Source organism: Miniopterus natalensis, chromosome 1 (assembly GCF_054644295.1).
Source record: "Miniopterus natalensis isolate mMinNat1 chromosome 1, mMinNat1.hap1, whole genome shotgun sequence".
In the NCBI taxonomy this organism is placed as follows: Eukaryota; Metazoa; Chordata; class Mammalia; order Chiroptera; family Miniopteridae; genus Miniopterus; species Miniopterus natalensis.
Window position 1 is genome coordinate 58,681,111 of NC_142081.1, and position 19,109 is coordinate 58,700,219.

Below are 19,109 nucleotides of genomic sequence, written 5' to 3' on the forward strand. Positions count from 1 at the left end.
TATAGTACCTCCTTCAGCCCCTTTCCTCTCTGCCCAGCTTCTGTCCCATCCCTCCCATATTGCTCAGCTAATCTCAGTCACTGGTGCTCCTGTGAGTCACTGCTCTGTACCCTTTCTTCCTGCTATAAGCAGTTTCCTTTCCGGAACTATGACCACTTTTATTCCAGTTCTACAAGGCAGTTGTGCTAACCAGTTTGTCAGTCCACTTACTTGTAGCTCTCCTGAAATGATTTCTCTCCTGCTTGTCCTGGGCTTAATGCTTGGTGGCAGAAAGTCTGATTTTGCCCATTTAGTGACCCGTTAGCATGTGATATTTCTCTTCTCCAGCAGATACAGCTGGACTTAATCTTCAGGGTACACAATACCCAACATTATTTTATAACCAAGGCTGGGGTAAATCATGTCATAGCCTTTGCAGATTTCAAGATTTTTTTGGAACTACTTTTAAATGCACATGAATATTTTTAATTTACCTGTCATTGTTGAGAGCCTAGTGACTAGAGATGCAGTTGTAGTCAGTCGTATAAAGAAATAAAGAGCCAAGAGCTCACTGGGAATGCCAAGCATGTGGGACTTTCTGCCACCCTCTGCATGGGCCAGCATGGCCTGGGTCTAGAGAGACACAGAATACTGCTCTGGACAGACACCAGGAATAATGAAAGCCCTGTGTAGATGGGGGCAGGGGGCAGTCAATTTGCTGAGCTTACTTCTAGGAAAAAAGCTTGTCTTTTTTTTTTTTTTCTTCCTGAGAATAGTGCTGGCTTGTTCTTTTTCATAATGAAACATGTTTGAAGTACAGATGTTTCAGCTGAGCTTCTCAGTGCCAGTGTGCTCCTGGGGCAGCACCATGCTGTGCAGGGGGCCAGGGAACAGTCTCGGGCAGATAAGACGGAGAACTCAGCACAGTGGCCTTCGATGCCATCCACTTCACACCATCTGCAGTTTTATGACCACTTGCGAGCTTGTTGCTTAAATGGACAAGGAGTCGCCAGAGTTTTTCTCTTTGCTCTATTTATATTTCTTGAAAATGCTCTTTGATTTTGGTATATTTATCTTTATTTCTCTTGATCCAGTTTTCCTTTGGCAAGTCAGTCCTTACGGAGGGCAGGCCTGCTGTGTTCAGGAAGCATTATGGTTTGCATTGCATATGTTATTTTGTCTGACCTAGTCAGTAACTGCACAGACTCTATCTTCATTTCTCTCATGAGGGAGCTGAAGCTCAGAAAGGTGGAGCAACTTGCCCAAGGCTTCACAGCCTGTAAGTTGCAAAATACAAATTCCAACCCCAGTTGGTCTGACTCCTCGGACAGGGAGGTGTTCACCTGAAATCCAGAGTGGACTGCATCTGTTGTTCCTTAACGCGAGTCCTTGCTTTCTGCATTGATTTGCCATTGTTTATTCTATAAAATTCTCTATCCATAGAAACCCTACAAAATTTAGAGGTTTATCAAGCTGACATTTTGAAAGGCTGCAAAGGATATTCAGAGTCACCTAGGAGATGTCAGATCTGAGTTGGGGTATGGAGTGTGACTATTTATAGACACACCATAATCAGGCAGAATTCATGACCCATCCAGAAATAAAACAAGTGCATTACTGTCCTGCCAGTTATGCAGGACAGTAGAAGGCAAAGTAAATGACAAAGATGACATTTTAATAATATGAAAAACGTCACTCTTATTAAAGAGCTCTTGAAACGTAATGATTTCCTAGTTTATTTATATATTTCTTTCACAGCTGTCTTTTTCACATAACAGGAAACCTTTGGAGCGGGTTTTGGGTTAGCTTCAAAGATCACACATCTCATAATATCAGCAGACATTCTCTGAAGAGTGTCCACAGTCTAAGATGCAGTTGGGGTTTGTTTCATGATTCTTTAAAGTAAGGTATTTGGGGAAAGACCAAAAAAAAGGTTTAGAAAATATAATTCAGTTGTAGTCAACTATGATTCAAATAACCAAACTAAAGAAATGAGGCTCTTACAAACCTGAGAAGATAGTATTTTATGGGATAAATGCACAAAAGTAAAAATCGAGGCCAGTTCACTATCAGACCCTCCCCTTTATAAACACACTGCACAAGAATAGGAAAGGTTCCCTCCCACGTGGAGATCTTTGCTCAAGAAAACGAGTCAACATTTGTGGAAGGAACTACTAAAAATGAGAAGGAAAAGGAGAGGCCAGTGATTTTCGGGGTTCACTGTAGTTCTGTGAAATTTGGTTTCATCTTCAAAACATGTTCCCTTTTTGGGCACGTGTAATGTGTGGAGCCCAGCTTTCTGGTTTGTCTGCACTGTCAGTGTCCGATCCTTGTATGGAGAAGTTAGACATTTTGAAATTCACCAAACAAACCCAGGCTAAGGTGTGTGAGTCACTCCACAGCAGGTGGTGATGGTCCCTGTAACGCTAGTCTGCCTCCAGGCTTTAAAAATAGCTCAGTCAGCAGCCCCGAGCTACTGTGGGGGTGTCAGTGCTGGAGCCCATGAAGGGAAGCCTGTGTCTTTGAAGGTTGACCTCAGATGGCTGGGTGGGTCCCCTCAAGTCCCCTTTAAGCTGTTCAGAATCACATAACCATCAGTGCCAGCTTTGATTTCAATAGAACAGCAAACCCCCGCTCAAGTCTCACACTTGATGACCCCCATGGGCTCATCTTTTGGGTCTTTGTGAACTGAATTTCTTATATCATCATGAGCCCTCTTTAAAAACGTGTTGCTCCCCTGATGTCAAGGGCTCTTTGCAAGGTTCCCGCTGGCCACAAAGGCTCGGGTCTCCGACAGGTCATGTTAGCTTGCAGATGAGGTTGCACAGTGTAGAATCATGCTTTCCCAGACTAACTGCTCCCAGGTATCCAAGTTCCATGAGCATTTCCATTCCTGCTGACCCCGAGCACTGGAAGCTTCCAGCTCTCACTGCTGGGTTTGCCCTCCAAGCCCAGGGTGGATATATCCAGTTTTACTCTGACTCCATGTTTCTCAGTCTTGGATATATACAAACACTTGTCACGGACACAGTTAATGAGATTGCAGCAGAGTCTACATGTGAACTATCAATTCATGTTCCCTTAAAGGGAGGACATCTCTCTGCTCATTGAGTTATTAGCCCAGAGAAAAATGGACATTTGGGCTTTTCCAGTTTTATACAATGGAGTGGGTGAATTGGACAAGATAAGAATATTCAAAAGCCCCAGGGTTCAATGTCCTTTATTTGTGGATAAAGCACTTGGGACCCAAATTCATCGTATTACTATTTAAATACGGAGAGTTTATTCATTATTCAGTGAGGACTAAATGGCCACGAGCCTTCCCTGGCATTGCTACCCCTCCAGCTGTCGGTCTTTGGCCATTTGTCAATAATAAGTAATATTTTTACTCCTCTCCCTAGTGGACAGAGTGCCTTCAAGTCCACAACCTTTTGATAACCCTCCCTGTGAGGTAAGGATTGTAATTTCCAAATTGCAAATGAGCCAACCAGCTGGGGATTAGCCACCCCCTGGAGCTGCTCAGGGAGTGGGCAGTGGTGGCAGGGCCTGACCTCCACCTTCCAGTGCTCGGTCTCGCCCTGCCTCCCCCTCACCCCCTCTCCCCCGTCTTCTCATTCCCATTTCTCTTCTCAATGAGTTTTCTCTCGTTATGAAGAACAAAAGATGTCAGACTGTTTCCACCTCCTTCTAGGGGGACCACCGCCTGGTCTGGCCCTCCATCCCACATTTATTTGGAGAGACACCTTTGGCACATAAGGGCTTTTGTTGTTGACTGGGGATTTCAGCCATCCCAGCTGCGCCCTCTGTTTACCAGGAGACCTTAGAAAATTACAAGGTGCCATCCTGCCAGATGGTTGCAGCTTTTACCCACACTGTGTCCACAGTGTTGTTGTGTGTCATATCTGTTTTTGGTGTGTGGAAGGGAAGAGTAGGTGACCTTCCAAAGCTTCCCTGTGAGTTAGGAGCAAGCAGAAACCAAACCTCAAACTTGCCCACACTGTTGTTCTATAGGACACAGTTCACTTTGAATTCCAGATTTTCAACAGCTTCAGTAAGGTTTTTAATTCATACCCACAGAAAGCAATTGTATAAGCATGGGATGAGGCAGTTGAATGGTAGCGTCAACTCTACATCCCCTAACTAGCTGTGTGACCTTGAGTAAGTCAGATGAATTTCCTGGAACCAGGTGTTCACTTAGATATGGGGGATCTCTTCTAGATTTAATACTCCATGGTTCTAAGGATTATAATTTAGTTTGTAACTTGATCACCTCCTTAGAGGTGTGGCCCATTCATGGAATCTGACCCTGGGTTATTGTCTCAGGGTGCCCAGGGAAGGCCAGAGGGGTGTGGCCATACAGAGACGGCACTATAGGAAATTTCCACAAAACAGGCCAATGGAACTACCTAGCAGTGGAGGTTGAGGCTGAGAGCAGCCTGCAGCATGAGTAGGCCGCCTGAGGGTCTTGACTCAGGTAGCACCAGGCAGGAAGGAGGAGGAGGGAGTTGAGGACTGGCACAGAAACTACCCCAGTTGTGTCAGGGCCCTGGAGGCCTGGTGTCCAAAGGTGGCCCATTATTCATCAGCCTCAGTCGCCAGCCACTGAACAGTATGAGTGCTGAGGTCAGGGAGCAGGTGCCAGGCAGTGGGTGGAGAGCTGTGGCAGGTGCGCATCACCTGCAGCTCAGCCCAGGTAGAGCAGGCCCCTGGGTACCAGGAACAGGGCGCCTGGGCCAGGGGCTGGATGGAGAGTGAGCCTTCCCTGAGCAGGGGCAGGAAACTCTAAGGTACCTCAGTAATAGATGGTGGGAGGGCCTTAGGGAACCCTACAGGGGCCTGGCAGCTGCTCCAGCCCTGAGCTAGTGGGAGGGGGGCGGTTAGGTGTTGGTAAGAAGCCCTCGTAAATGGGAGACTGAGCAGTTGTCAAACTTCCTACTTTAACTGGGGCTGGCTCCAGAGCAGGCTAGGTCTGGGCAAGGAAGGGAGCTGCTGTATCCACAGGTTCAGTTGAGGTTCCAGGAGGGCCGAGGCCAAGAAAATCACGCAAGGACCCCTGGTGAGCAGCTGGGCCTCCCTGATTAAATATGGCAGCCATTCCAAGTCCTTCGGGGCTACACAGGGCCCCCCGCAGCCCATCCAAACCAAGTCAGGCATCACTATCCAAGGCAAGGAAATTACCAGTCTTACCACTTATTCATCATATCCTCAGGAAAGCAGCTAAAGCTCATCACTCTAAATAAAAGATTCCCAAATTTTGGGCTTCTCTATCTCAAAGAATCATGTAAATATTATAAGTTGTTTTAGTTTGAAAAGTAAGTAGATAAACAAAATTACTAGTGACAGAAAGTTTAGAATCGTCTCTCCCAACCTATACTTGTAGCAGTAGCCAGGCAACACAATGCATGCTTGTGTAAAAATGGCCTTTATAGAGATGGAGAAGGTGGCATTATCTGGTCCAAGGATTCCAGCATTGTACTATGCACTTATTTTAGTGTTTGGGTCTTAGCAGAATGGTTTTGGTTGTGCCCAGTGTGTATCCATGCACAGAGTCCCTCAGCTGAACCAGGGGATGTATCTGCTCACCCCCTTTATTTAATTTCCATTCTTCCACAAGATTATAGTAGAAGTCTGTTTTCTTTAATAGGATTTTCCGTAGCTACATAGTCATTTTTGTTTTGTAATCACTGCTCTGTTTTTCATCCTTTCTTATTTTAGTGATTTTCTTGACTTCTAAATTACTCTAGAATTCTAGATACACAAAGAGAACTTTTGTAATGAACGTTTTCTAATGTCCTGAAGTTGGAAATCAGTGGAAAAGTACAAACTTTTAAGGAAGGTGGTGACATAGGCCAAGCAGGATTCATGCCCCGGATACTAGTCTGGCCTGCTACCCCCATGTGATCAGGGTTTCTGGGGCTCCCCTTTGTGTGTTGGAGCCTTTCTCCCAGAGCAAGCTTCTGCTGTCCAGCATGGGCCCAGGCAGCTGGTCCTGTGCAGAAATGACTTTAGTGCCCCCTGTGGAGATCTTAGGGTTTACATCGTTCACAGGAAGGTTATGTGAATTCTCATCTCACTGCTCACTGGGCTCATGTTTACGGCAGCTCCAGTTTCGTTTCCTGGTGCTCCTGGGCACTGGCCCCGGGGAAACTCTTTAAGTCTTCTGGTTAATCAGAGAACTAAGATCTTTCCCACCCAGGCCCCACCCATTTCACTCACTCCCTGCACAGACATAGAACAGTCACTCCGAGGCAAACTGAACTATGGCCGTAGAACTTCCCCAGGTCAATTGCCTTCCTCAGGGATGCTTTTTAGGACATTGTTCCAAGGGAAATCTGTGTGAGCCCACCTCGCCCCCCCCCCCCCCGGACACAGCCAGGTATCATCAGCCCACCTGGAAAGCAGGGCGCTCACGGCATTATTCCTGCCTCCTGCTCTCCCAGAACCATCATTAGCACAGTGTTAGGACAGCAGGCTCGTTCTAAATCCATCATCGGCTCCTAACTCCCCGAGCGGAGTCTAAACGCACCCACCTTCCCCACCTCTAAGCCTGCGCTGCAGCCTCGTACTTGGCACTGCCCCAAGCCTGGCCCAGCGTTGCCTCCACACCTCCGTCCATGCTGTTCCTCCCTTAGGCTGCCATATCCCTCCCCTCACCCACACGTCCTACCTGCTCTTCAAGGCCCAACTCGGATATCTGTCACCTCTTCCCTGGATCTGTCCTCCCACAGTCCGTAGCTGCCACATTCCATATCCAAAAGTCTTTTTCCAACTCTTTCCCCTCCTGACCCATAATGATGGGGTTTTCTCTGCTCAGTTCCCGAGTGTCTCATCCATTTGCGTGGCTCTGGCCACCCCCTCGACTCCAGCTCTCAAACCCATCATCCAGGCTAGCTCTCTCCCAGGCTCTGGTCGTCCCTTCCAGCCACCCTGTGACAGCTGCCCCGTATACCTGGTATACCTCATATTCTACATGTCCAGAACCAGGCTTGTCATCTCCCCCAGTCCTTGCCCTTCTCTGTTCCCAAGGACCGTGGCTCTGTGTGGGTGCCTGTTGTGTGTTGTGATGCATATAAGATGCATTCTTGTTTGTCCTTCTGGTGTACTTCTAAATGGCACTTCCTCATTGACATCTACCCCTTCAGGTACACGCCTACATCATCAGCCACCTGAAGAAGGAGATGCCGAGTGTTTTTGGAAAGGAAAACAAGAAAAGAGAGCTCATCAGCAGGTTGCCAGAAATCTACATTCAGCTGCAGCGAGAATACCAGATTTCTGCAGGGGACTTCCCGGAGGTCAAGGCAATGCAGGTACTGGGTGCCTGAAACAGTGTCATGGGCAGGGACAGAGGCACTGCCACTTTGTCCAGCTGGTCACTGGGTACACATGGTTCATGGTTTAGGTTGGAGGAGAATGCAGTGAATTTCTGTTCCTCACTGTGATCTGTGATAACAGGCTGCTGTGAATAAGGCAGAAGTTGCCTGCCTCCTGCAACATTTGAACCAAAGGGGACACAGTTCAGGGAGTTAATTAAGCTCACATGAAAAAATTACATGAACTGCCCTCTCAGGCTCTGTTCAAGGTTGTTTTGATGTTGAGGTGACACCTGGTTTTTAGAATCCCAGAACCTTAAGGGAATTAGAGCTGGGAGTGACCTTGGAGGTCGCCCAGGCTGCCCCTCCAGCACCCCGTCCAGCGGGGCCCTGTGCTATGGGATTACATGCTCAGGCAGCGTCGCAGCTGCAGGCTCAGTGGCCAGTAAGAGGCATGGGGCTCTGTGGACATGCTGGACTTCACTAGACACTTTGAGACATGCTCACTGAGGATTTTGTTAGATGTCCGTGTTGAGCAGCCTTTGGCCAGGTTTCACGGTCTCGCTGAGGTGTGTGGGCAGCCCCAGATGAGCCCGAGTGCATGCTACTTTCAGCCCCTCTGGCCTGACCACTGTGCCCACCACCCGCAGTGGTGTTAGGTGAACATACCAATGCTGACCACATCCTTCTGAGCAAGGCAGACAGGTCCTTGACTGGACAAGAAGATGGTCCTCACAGAGCCATACTGACTGTCTTCCTGTCCAGTGCAAGGACCTGTCTACTGGAGGCCACAGTTCTTTGGGAGGCAAGCGGTACAAACTGAGATGGCTGCAGCCAGGCGAAGAGAAACTGTGTCCTCTCTGACCTCTTATTTTCTCACATTTGATAGAGGCGTGGGTTCCTAGAAATGTGTCTCTACATGGAAGAAATCAATTCTACAAGGGAGATGAAAACTTGTGGGGGGCCCATGATGGGGGCAGATTGGAGATCCAAGCTCCAGCCCAGGAGGAAGGCCCTGTCCTGCCCAGTGGTCGCTGCCCTGTGGGAATGCAGGCCTGGATAGCTCACCGGAAGCTGGAAATCTATAAAGTCCCCCGGCTTTCCAATTTTGGCTCAAACTTTCAAAGAATACTACATAAGCCAAACAGGATACCTGAATACTGGCTGCACCCTGAGCCACAGAGAAAGACAACACTGAGTGAGAGTGCAGTTTAAAGTGCAGCTGGAAGGCTGGGCCTGTGAGCTTCTGCCTGCCCGGGAGGGGGAAGGGGAACAGGGGAGACAAGTGTCAACAGGCAGCAGGAGGGGAAGTGCCAGTCCTGAGGGGTTTTTTTAATGTGAACTTTATGTAAGTACACACTAAAAGAGGAGTGGGTTATACTCACTGTTGCAATGGCAGGACTCAGAGTGAGTGTATCTGGAATATATGATCTGGTCAAATAGGACTTAGCTGGCTTCAGAATCAATACAGAAACACCTGCATTCTTCCACAAATGAAGTAAGTATTCCTGCATTCAGAAGACACATTGCTTTATTTTCTGGTCACAAGATGGCTAATTTGAGGGGCCTCTTGGAGCATCTTCCTGAGCAGGTTCCACTTTCACACCCTTGGCCCTGCACCCCATGACCAGCTGAAAGACTCCTGACTCCTGGCATCCTTCAGAAATTTTTAAAGGGAAATTGGTTCCTTGACTAAACTGAAAACTGGGCACACTAAGGCCTAATGGGGCTTCTGTGGCTCGTTAGCCTAATGATGCTAACCACAATGCCATACCCTACAAGAAGATGCTGCTCCCAAGACCTGAAGCACCACTGAGCCATTGGGGGACTGCTGCAAGCCTCCCTACCAGGGCCTCCCACCCACCCCCCAGTGAACTGCTTTGACATAGGGAGCTAACTGTGACCAGATCTGATGACCACATTAGCCTGGGCCTGGCTGGGTCAGAGGATGCCTAGGCCTCTCTGTGCTGGGGCAGAAGGGCAGTCCCTGGGGGAGAAAACAAGGAAGCCATGTGCCCCCTCACCTTGGGTCTCCGGAGCAAGCATAGCCCAGTTAGCTGGACAATACAGGAAGGGCTTAAACCTTCACTGAGAACCTCCCACATCAGGTGCCTTAGCACCTTCAATGAACACCTGAGTGCCCTAGAACTGGGATCAAGGAGTCCCACCTGACAGGTGCTCCATCATTTATGTCCACTTATTTATTCACCCAAGAAATATTCATTAAGCCTCCTATGGCCAGGTACTGTTCTAGGCCCTAGAATAAATCAATGAACAAAAATGAACAAATGGCAAAAAGCTTTGCCCCTATAAGGTGTACAGTGTAGATTATGGTCTTTGCCACTGTGACTGTGGTTTGCAGTGAAGCTTTTGGCAGCAAAGCTTCTTGTTGGGACATGTGCTCCTTGTTACCACACAAATGCTGTTGTGCTTCAGTGTAATTAACTAATGTGTTGTCTGTTATTTAGGGGCTCCTTCCTCACAAGGCTGTAACCCCATGAGGCCCTTGACCCATGTCCTGTTCACTGCCATATCCCCAACACCTGTTCACTGTTAACTTAGTGTATGTTTATGTCAAAAAAGAAAGTCTATACCTACACCTATAGAAAAAAATTTATAAGAGTTTATCTGAGCCAAAAAACTGAGGACCAGCCAGAAACAAATGATCCAAAGAATGGGAGTTTTACAGGTCTTTTTATACATTTAGAATCAAAGGGGAAAATACAAGGAAGGTTATGTGAAATCCATTGCTGGTAGGAGGCAGGAGAGAGCAAAGCGGGGAGATCTCTAGGATTGGGTAAAAAGTAAAAACAGATACGTATTTATTTTACATTGGTAGGTACAGGATGCTTATCATTTCACATTTACAGTAAATAGAGGTGGTCTGGAGCAACAAGATAACTAAGAAGTTTCCCAGTGGTCCCGCCCTGGTGCACGTGGTTATGCCTCCTCTGAGGGGACTGGGAAAGACAGTTACTGACGGTCTAAGGGTCTGTTATTTTAGATGCACAGAAACAATGGGCAGGGCTTACTTAAGGCACAAATTAACCCTTTATTAAGGAATCTATAGGCCCGGAGTGTGACTGTGCACCATGACATGCCCCGTTAGGAATCTGTGATTAGACATCCTGTGTGGTTCCTCTTGATCACTGAGCTTGTCAAGTTTGCTACATAGCCCCTCTTTTCCATTCACATATATCATAGCAGGCTCTAAGGTGGTGACTCTCTCAGACCCTGGTCCAGCCCTGACTCTGACTCTCACAGGGCTTATAGACCAGCAGTTTCCAGAGCAAACCCCTGAAAGCTGGAAGAGGCTTCCTCCTCGGGAAGCTAGCTGGGCCCTGATCATACTGCCCCAGTCCCTTCAGGCACTCCCCAGGGAACAAGGCAGGCCTGGAGCCCATAAGGTGTGCTTCAGGCCAGTTTGCTGAAACCCTGGAAGCTTTGGGGAGGTGGGTCATGGTGTGGGTCAGGGCCTGTGCCATCCCCTGAGTCTGTTGAGCATCTGACATCATCCACAGCACAGACATTTGACCTAACCTTGATTGCGTACAGTCCTGGCAGGGCTTAAGCTTGGCAATGACTTTATTATGATCTTTGCACATCTCAGGGTCACTCAGAAAGCTCACCGATGCCAGCTCTAAGTCTCTGTTCTCACTGTGCCCTCATAGACCAAGCTGGTCCAGCTGACTCTTAGCCATAACGAGTCAGGTGTATTTTGAAGGCTTTTGCCTGGTGCTGGGAGATACCTGTGACCTGCTGGAGAAGCTGCCTGTGTTCACCCTGCTCTTTTGGGAGAGAACCTGATTTACCACACCGATGTATCTACTGGAAAACAAGGAGAACACTAGCGAGGCCACCTTTATTGCAGCCTCCGTAGTCCTCCAAGGAGAATTTGGCCCCCAGGGCTAAGGAGTTGGCAGCATTTCAGCAGCAGAGGGCAGCAGAGCCATCCCCATCTGCTCAGACCCTCTCTGAATTGGAGAATTGCTTCTGGTGAATGTTGGGAGTGAGTGGGCAAGGGATAGCCCGTGGAGACTGGGCTAGGAACTGACACAAATCTGGGAGGGAGCCTTTCCAGGGTCCTGGGCTTGGTGGCTTTGACAGGTGTGATTGTTGATGAGTAAATCTTTAAATTCCCCAGGGTGTATTCATCCCATTAAAAAGACTTCTGTTTTGGAGCCATCCTAGCGGAGGGCAGTGGTTTAATTTGTACCCCACACTCCCTGGTCAGGCCTGGGGTGGGGTAGTGCAGTCGTTTCCTATGTGCCCTCCGGGGCAGGAATTGCTGCTGCAGCTGCTCCCTGTCCACCCCTGTAAGTGTGTGGCCATTTCCCCTTGACAGCCTCCCAGAGGGTTGCAGTCTGGATCCACATCCCCTGCAGCAGGGTGGAAAGTTTGGGCGGACACCCCCCTCATTTGTCTGTTTAGCCAGACACAGGGCTCTGTGTGTGCTCAGGACTCGGGCTCATTCGTGGGGAAATAGGGTAGGTGTTTGTGGGCGCAGGAGAATCCAGACTTGGTTACCCCAGCGGCACTCGGATTTTTGTGTAGGCTGCCTGCTTTCCTCCTCGGGCTTTCCCGTCTCAGTGCCATTGGCTGACAGATGATGGCAGCATCATTTGGTGCTGATGCTGGGGTGGCATGCAGGTGACCACAGTCTGTCCATGAGGATGGAGGAATGCATTTTAAAATCCAGCCTGCACCGCCCTGCTGCTCTAAGCCAAGTGCAGGCCGCACACTGATGTCAGCCCAGCCCGGCAAGATTTCACAGCTGCAGAGTTGGCTGCTGAGAAGAGTATTGGAGGTGCCTCTCTAGAGATGGTGCCAGGCTGTTTAGCTTTCAGTTCTGTCCCCTCTGCCATCTAAAGCTAAGGGCTCCGCTTCTAAATGAACAGCTTAGAATGTCCCCCCTGCCCGTATACCCTAGAGACCACAATTTTGATTCTCCATTGGAAACAGCCTAAACACCCAACTACATGGGACAAGGTAAATGGCAATGGCTCAACTATAAACTCAGTGTTATATAGCTATTAAGAGTAAGGTTATACGTCAGGCTGATTCCTGGGTTTAGTGTCAAGCCTGGCTAAGTGTGGAAGGACGGCCCCAGAACAGAGCAATTCTGCAAAGATGGGAGGTGGGATTTTTTTGTTGGTTGGTTAGTCTTGGAGTTTTGTTTTTGTTTTTTGTTTTAGCTCCTGGCAGTCAAGGAAATGTCTGTCAAAACACTAGCTGAACACAGACTAAGGAACAGATTACAGTGGATACAGTCTTTGCAAAAGATAGTTTGGGAAAGTCACTAAAAAATAATTAGTTCGTATAAAAATTAATATCATGGAAAGATATTACTTCTTTAAAATACCAGTTGTTAAACACTGTGTTCTTATTTCAGTTAAAGTGTGTGTGTGTGTGTGTGTGTGTGTGTGTGTTTATAAAAATAGCTAGAAATGCATATCCCAAAATATCAGGTTATTGCTGGGTGATGGAATCATAAGTGATTTAAATTTTATGTTTTTCTTTTATTGATTTCAGGAAGAGGAAGGGAGAAGGAGAGAGAGAAACATAAATGATGAGAGAGAATCATCAATTGGCTGCCTCCTGTACAACCCACACTGGGGATCACGCCCAGAACCAAGGCATGTGCCCTGACCGGGAATCAAACCATGATCTCCAGGTCATGGGTTGATGCTTAACCACTGAGCCACGCTGGCCAGGTGTGACTTAAATTTTTTATTTTTGTTTGTTGGGTTTTCCTCAAAAAATATTTACAATAGAAGTGTGATATTTGTGATAGCACAAAGTTTTATATTTTCTAACTGCCTATCACATTACTTCTGCCTCAGACGTCAGATCGAAGGGTATGTGAAACCTCTTTTCCTGCCTCATCTCCCAAACATTGCGCACCCGGCCCTCTGGAGCTGTCCCAACAGAAATACTTCACGTAGAGTCCATATAAGAACCTGGAATTTGCTGCATCTATTTGACAAAACTGCTGTTGAAGACACTTTTCACTAGATCTTTGAGGCCCCTCATAAAAAGCCCTGGGAAATCTCATAATTCAGGACAAAGAGAAAGTTTGCAATGAGCAGGTGGTTTCTCCCCTCAGACAAGGAGGGGATGTGATCCCCCAGCCCCAGACCTCAGCCGGGGCAGCTGAGGAGCAGCAGCTTTCCTCTCCTTAGTTGTCTGCTGTGTCCATTCCCACCCTCCCCCTTTTAATGACTTGGGTTTTCCCTTTCTAATGACTTCTAGTTCATGTTAACATTTTCGCTGTAAGCTAAATCAACTCTTTTTGAAAGTAGACAGGAACAGATACACTTGAGTGTTCTTCCTCTATTGCAACATTGGCTCTCTGAGGGTATAGACTATGGCTTTTCATATTTATATCCCCAGGCCCTAAAGCAGGACCTGGAACATAACAAATGGCCAATAAATGTTGGATGGATGGATGGTGGGTAGATGGATGGTGGGTGAGTGGGTGGATGGATGGATGGATGGGTAGCCGAGGAGAACCAAGGTAGGTAGAGTGTTTCTACACAGCCATCCACAGAGCATCTGTGGCTCCTGTGGTTGGCTCCTGCCCTGGCCAGGCGATTGCCTTGTCCCCCTGGAGGCTGTGTTCCTGCTTCTCTGCCTGCTCACCGGCCAGTCTCCGGGGAGGTGGAGCTGAGGCCTGCCGGAGTTGACCAGTATTTTGGGTGGATTTATACTCACTCTCCCCATCCCTACCCTGTTCCCTCTTACCCATTTCAACTTTTACTTATTTGTACCCTAAACTACATTTTAAAAAGCTGATCCAAAAACAACATCCTTAATTGTTTTAACTAAATAAGTCCCCCTGCCACAGCATCCTGTTACAGCACAAGGAGCGCTAGTCAGGGGGCAGGATGCATGGTCCCTTGTCGACTCCACCAGGGTGCCCATGTGTTCTCTGTATAACGGCTGTTAATGCCTCTCCTTGCTTACTCCCAGCATTGTCCTGAAGGTCAACTGAGGGATGTCATAAAAGATAAAATACTGAATCTCTAGAGGACTAAAAATAAGAAAAAGGCGGGGTGAGGGAAGGTCGTCTTAAAGCCCTCAGGGATTCACTGTCAGGCACACCAGGCCACCAGCAGAGATTAGCTACTGTAGCAAAACATTGTATCCCGTGCATCTTATTTCTTGTTCCAAAAGTCACTCCTGTATCTGGCGAGTTTGGAAGTGGGGACAGAGCTCTGGAACAGCCCCGGGCATGGAGTGTCTGCTTTAAGGGAGAATTCCTCTCCGTTTGCTTCCTGAAGAGATGGCATGTGACCAAGTCTGTGGTTTCTCCTTTTGCAGGAACAGCTTGAGAACTACGACTTCACCAAATTCCACTCGCTGAAGCCCAAGCTGATCGAGGCCGTGGACAACATGCTGACCAGCAAGATCTCATCCCTGATGAGCCTCATCAGCCAGGAGGAGCTGAACATGCCCATGCAGCTCGTGCAGGGCGGCGCCTTTGACGGCACCTCAGAGGGCCCCTTCAACCAGGGCTACGGGGAGGGCGCCAAGGAGGGCGCCGATGAGGAGGAGTGGGTTGTGGCCAAAGACAAGCCTGTCTACGACGAGCTCTTCTACGCTCTGTCGCCCATCAATGGCAAGATATCGGGCGTCAACGCCAAAAAGGAGATGGTGACCTCCAAGCTGCCCAACAGTGTCCTGGGCAAGATCTGGAAGCTGGCCGACTGTGACTGCGACGGCATGCTGGACGAGGAGGAGTTCGCGCTGGCCAAGCACCTCATCAAGATCAAGCTGGACGGCTACGAGCTACCCAACAGCCTGCCCCCTCATCTTGTGCCCCCCTCTCACAGGAAGTCCTTTCAGAAAGCCGACTGAGGGGCAAGCTGCCCACAGGGCAGGCAGTGCGGGGTGGGACTCCTGGGACATGGGCCTGAGGCCTTTGCTGCCACTGACTCACTGAGTGACCCCGGGCAAGGCACTGCCCTCTCTGTGCCTCAGTTTCCCCATCTGTAGAATGGGGAGGGCAGACACTGGACACTAGATGAGGTTCTTTCACCTCTAAAAATCCCTGAATTTTTATTAAAATATTGGGGGGAGGTGGGGTAAGGAGATTGCAGGGTGGAGAAGAAAGAGAAATTGACCAAAGAGCACTCAGAAGCCTGGAGAGACCTAAGTGTGGGGGCGGGCTTGCGGGGGTCCCAGGAGCTCAGGGCGTGAGCTGGGGCACAGCTGCAGCGTGTCTGCTGGGCTTCCCTGGACCGGCTTCCCTGGACCGCTCCTCATCATAAACCTGTTTGTCCCTCAGGGCAACCTGAGGGAGCAAAGATGATCTTATTTATTTTGTTTCCTGCTATATTTAGAGTGGAAAAAAAATAGAGTAGAGAGGGTTTCTGTTCTCTCCATACTGTCTACCAAAGAGAAGGCGAGTGCTGCCCGAGGTTTGGGAGGAGAATGCACGGTGTCTGTGTGAGCCCCGTGCCTTCTGCAGGCCCGAGCAGAACAGTGAGCCAGGCCGCAGACGAGTCTGTCCCAGCCCCGAACTGACTGGCCCTCCCAGCCACACACCCCCCCCCCGCCCCCTGGGCCTTCCCAGCAAAGTTGTATTTGGTTAGGAATTTGGAATTAATTAGGAATTAATAATTAGTTTTATTAGCCCCAGCAAGATTTCTAGTATTCATTTCAAGTCATGTTGAAGTCTGAAAATTAGCTTTTCTTACTGGTCTGTCCAATAATTTGTAGCAAAGTCTATTTATTGTAAACTACAGTGAGGAAAAGAGGTGATTCTCCCCAGTTGTCACTTAGATATGTTTCATGTCCCCAAGGCTCCTTGGTCAGTGGCAGGATTTGAATTCAGCAAACCATGTCTTAGTGAGTGCAGTGTCCTGGGCCTGTGGACACAGAGGGGAGTGAGAATCCAGCCTGCCCCAAGCTGTCAGGTAGAAGAGATCAGTCTACTAGTGTTAGACACTGTTTTTATTTTTTTTAAAGGCATTTTTCTTATGTCCAGTTTTTTTCTTATAGGATAAAAGCCTTTATACAGAAACAGGATGGAACCTTTCATATAAAACCTTTTCAAAAAGCAGTGTGGTTTGTATCATGAATGCCCATCATGAGGCAGGATTTGGGCAGGCCCCTGTACAGCAGCTCCCTGAGGGTTCTCTCCCAAGTCCCCCGTGTCAGCCCCGCTGGACCTTGCGCTCAGGTGCCGTGTCAGGTGGAGGTGGTTAGTGCTCACTGCACCCTCCCCGCTGTTTGAGCGCCAGCTGGGGGCGCAGGTGCCTTCACCATTACTTAGGCAGTAAAAGAGACACACAAAACAATGATGGCCGCATCGCACCAGAAATTAATGAAATCGGAGCTCCACCTGAGCCTTCCAAAAGACACTTTTTTTTTTTTCTGATATTACTTGTGACATCAGGGTCAGAACTGCAGACCTAAGAGAAGTTTTTACTCTAGTGCAGCATGCGTCAGATGCCAGCCCTCACACTCCCTAGCTTGCTTTCTAAATAATTTTAAGAGAAATAAATGCATAGTGTGGTTTTATTCTTACTGCACACTTTTAAATTAATTAGACACAGAGAAAAGGGGTTTATAATTCCTGTACTGTGATATGAGCAGAGTCCTGTGAATGCATTAGGACTGCCCACTTATGTAAGCACAGTGGCGTCCTCCAAAGAGCAAAACAGTGTTCAGTTGTCCATAGGTTCAGAGACGCCAAGGTTAGCTGATTTTCCATTCAGAATTATCTTGCTTCTTTAACTCTACTGAATTGTCATATATCAAGATAAATATATGTCACATGAGTATGAATTTTTGACACTTGTCAACCTGTACATATGTAGATACGGCCAAGTGTTGTCTATGTAGAGATATATAAGAGAACTGTTGAGAGAGCCAGTGGACTGAGGTTTCTGGTTTCTACGTGGCAGGAAACATGGTATTGTGATCCCTACCCCCATGCCCTCGGGTAGGAGAACATCAGGCAGCTGAGTCCTTTCCCTGCCGAGGAGGGGAAAAGGAAGTCACGTGTCCATTTTTCTTCATATCTTCTCTTAAAATATGAAGTCACTGGAATTGATTGGAAAGAAAAACACTGAAAAACATTAGGGATGGCACCCAAGTGAGGACCCGTATCTTCCCAGGACTTGCACAGAATTCCTTTAATCTGTGTCCAGAACGCCCATTATCCCCACCCCCGCCCCCACGCAGCAAGGCAGGGGAACAGCAGGGTCTTTTCGCCTTGGCCAACCTTGCACTTCCCACACCACCCCAATTTGAAAGTACCCCCTCCCTAGAGTGTTTACAGATGGTTGGGAGGGTGGAAGTAGGTAAACTCTAGTTCTAAGAAACTATGTTCATACTCTCCATGATTCCACAGAAGAAAATCTAGTTTCTACACAGCACTAATATCTCAGAGATAGCATAAACCTCTGCAGTCTGGAGCTTAGGGGAACAAATGAAAACTTTAGCCTACGCTTCCTAAAGCTGAGTTCCCAGTTGTAAGCCTGCTAACAAGCCCTCCTGGACCCATCTGTAAGGAGGTGGGCACTAACACCCGCCCCCCCCAGACCCCAGCCTGTGGCTACGTGCAGACGGCCAACCTGCTTCAGCCTTCTGCTCGCTCCAGCTCAGCATCAAAAATTCTTTTCTCGCTGATTCTTTTCTCCCTGCGCTCCTGGATGCCCCACCCAGGTGGGGTCACTGTGCATTTAGGTGGGGAAGGCTGTGCATTTAGTTGGCTTTCTCCTCTCCAGGGCTCGACTGGGTTCTCTCTGGAACATTGTCATTATGCAGCAATAGAGTCTTTGGACTTGGAGCTATGGTTCCTCCCGAGGATGGTGGGCCTTGAACTGAATTCTTATTCTATTAATTATCACGGGACTGGGTGTCCAGGTGGGTCAGAGAGCATGGGGAGAGGCCAAGCCTCCTGCTCTCCCCACCCCTGCCCTCCTTAGCGGCTCCAGGAGAGGCCTTGGCAGAGCCCTGGCTCCGCTGCCCCTGACCACATTCCTTCCCAGTGGTCGGCTGGGTCTCCTAAGGAGCTCTTCTCCACCACACTGGGAATGTCTGGTACTGGAGCCCACCGCCTGGGGTGAGGTTTAACCACGGGTATCATGCCTGACATCCAATACCCCCGACAAATTGCCTTGAAGATAGGGAGAGAGAGCATTTAGCAGAGTCACTTTATTTCCTCCACGGAACGTGGCAGGAGAAGAACATTCTTAGGACAGATAACCACTGAGTTTATTCAGGTAAACATGGGCCTAATTTAAGAGTGTGTCAGATTACATGTCAATTAGCCAATGCAGTTAATACACAATGCTTCTATATTTTTAAATTTATCTTTATTGTTGAAAGTATTACAGATGTCCCCCCTTCCCTCCTATTGACTCCCTCCACCTGGATGCCACCCCGTCCCCAGGCTTCACCACACTATTGTCTGTGGCTTCTACTTGTTTTGTAATCTTGTTTAGAAGTCAAACAAAAAAGATACAGTCTACTGCTCAATAAACTTCTGAAAACACCACTGCCTTTCCTCCGCTGGCTCTGGTTGTCCAGGGACTTTATGCAGCTGTCTGGAGTAAAGCGGGGATCCCTGTCATCCATTCTGAAACCAGGTCGAGGAGTTAGGGGACAGGGTGCCCCTTCTGCACAACATCCTTGTGACCCCCAACTTCCTGTGTCCTCTCTGGTGGGAGGCTCCCAATGTGGGGCTTCTTTAGAGGGAAAGCAACTCCATCCACTGGGGGCAGAGGCCAGGTCTGGGAGCAGGCCCTAAGGGAAGCTAAAGCCCCAACTGAGCGACAAGAAGCCAAGACTCTAGGGGGCCATGGA

The 19,109-nt window shown here is 48.5% G+C and overlaps 1 protein-coding gene across 1 annotated transcript in view; it reads left to right on the forward strand.

The window, feature by feature from the left end:
- Window positions 1-18,801, forward strand: part of EHD4 (EH domain containing 4) — a 79,344-nt gene extending 60,543 nt beyond the window's left edge. The window contains exons 5-6 of the mRNA XM_087822120.1: window positions 7,122-7,286; window positions 14,613-18,801. Coding sequence (XP_087678246.1) covers window positions 7,122-7,286; window positions 14,613-15,149 — 702 coding nt within the window. The 3' untranslated portion in view covers window positions 15,150-18,801. The remainder of the gene's footprint in view (window positions 1-7,121; window positions 7,287-14,612) is intronic.
- The last annotated feature ends 308 nt before the right edge of the window (window positions 18,802-19,109 follow it).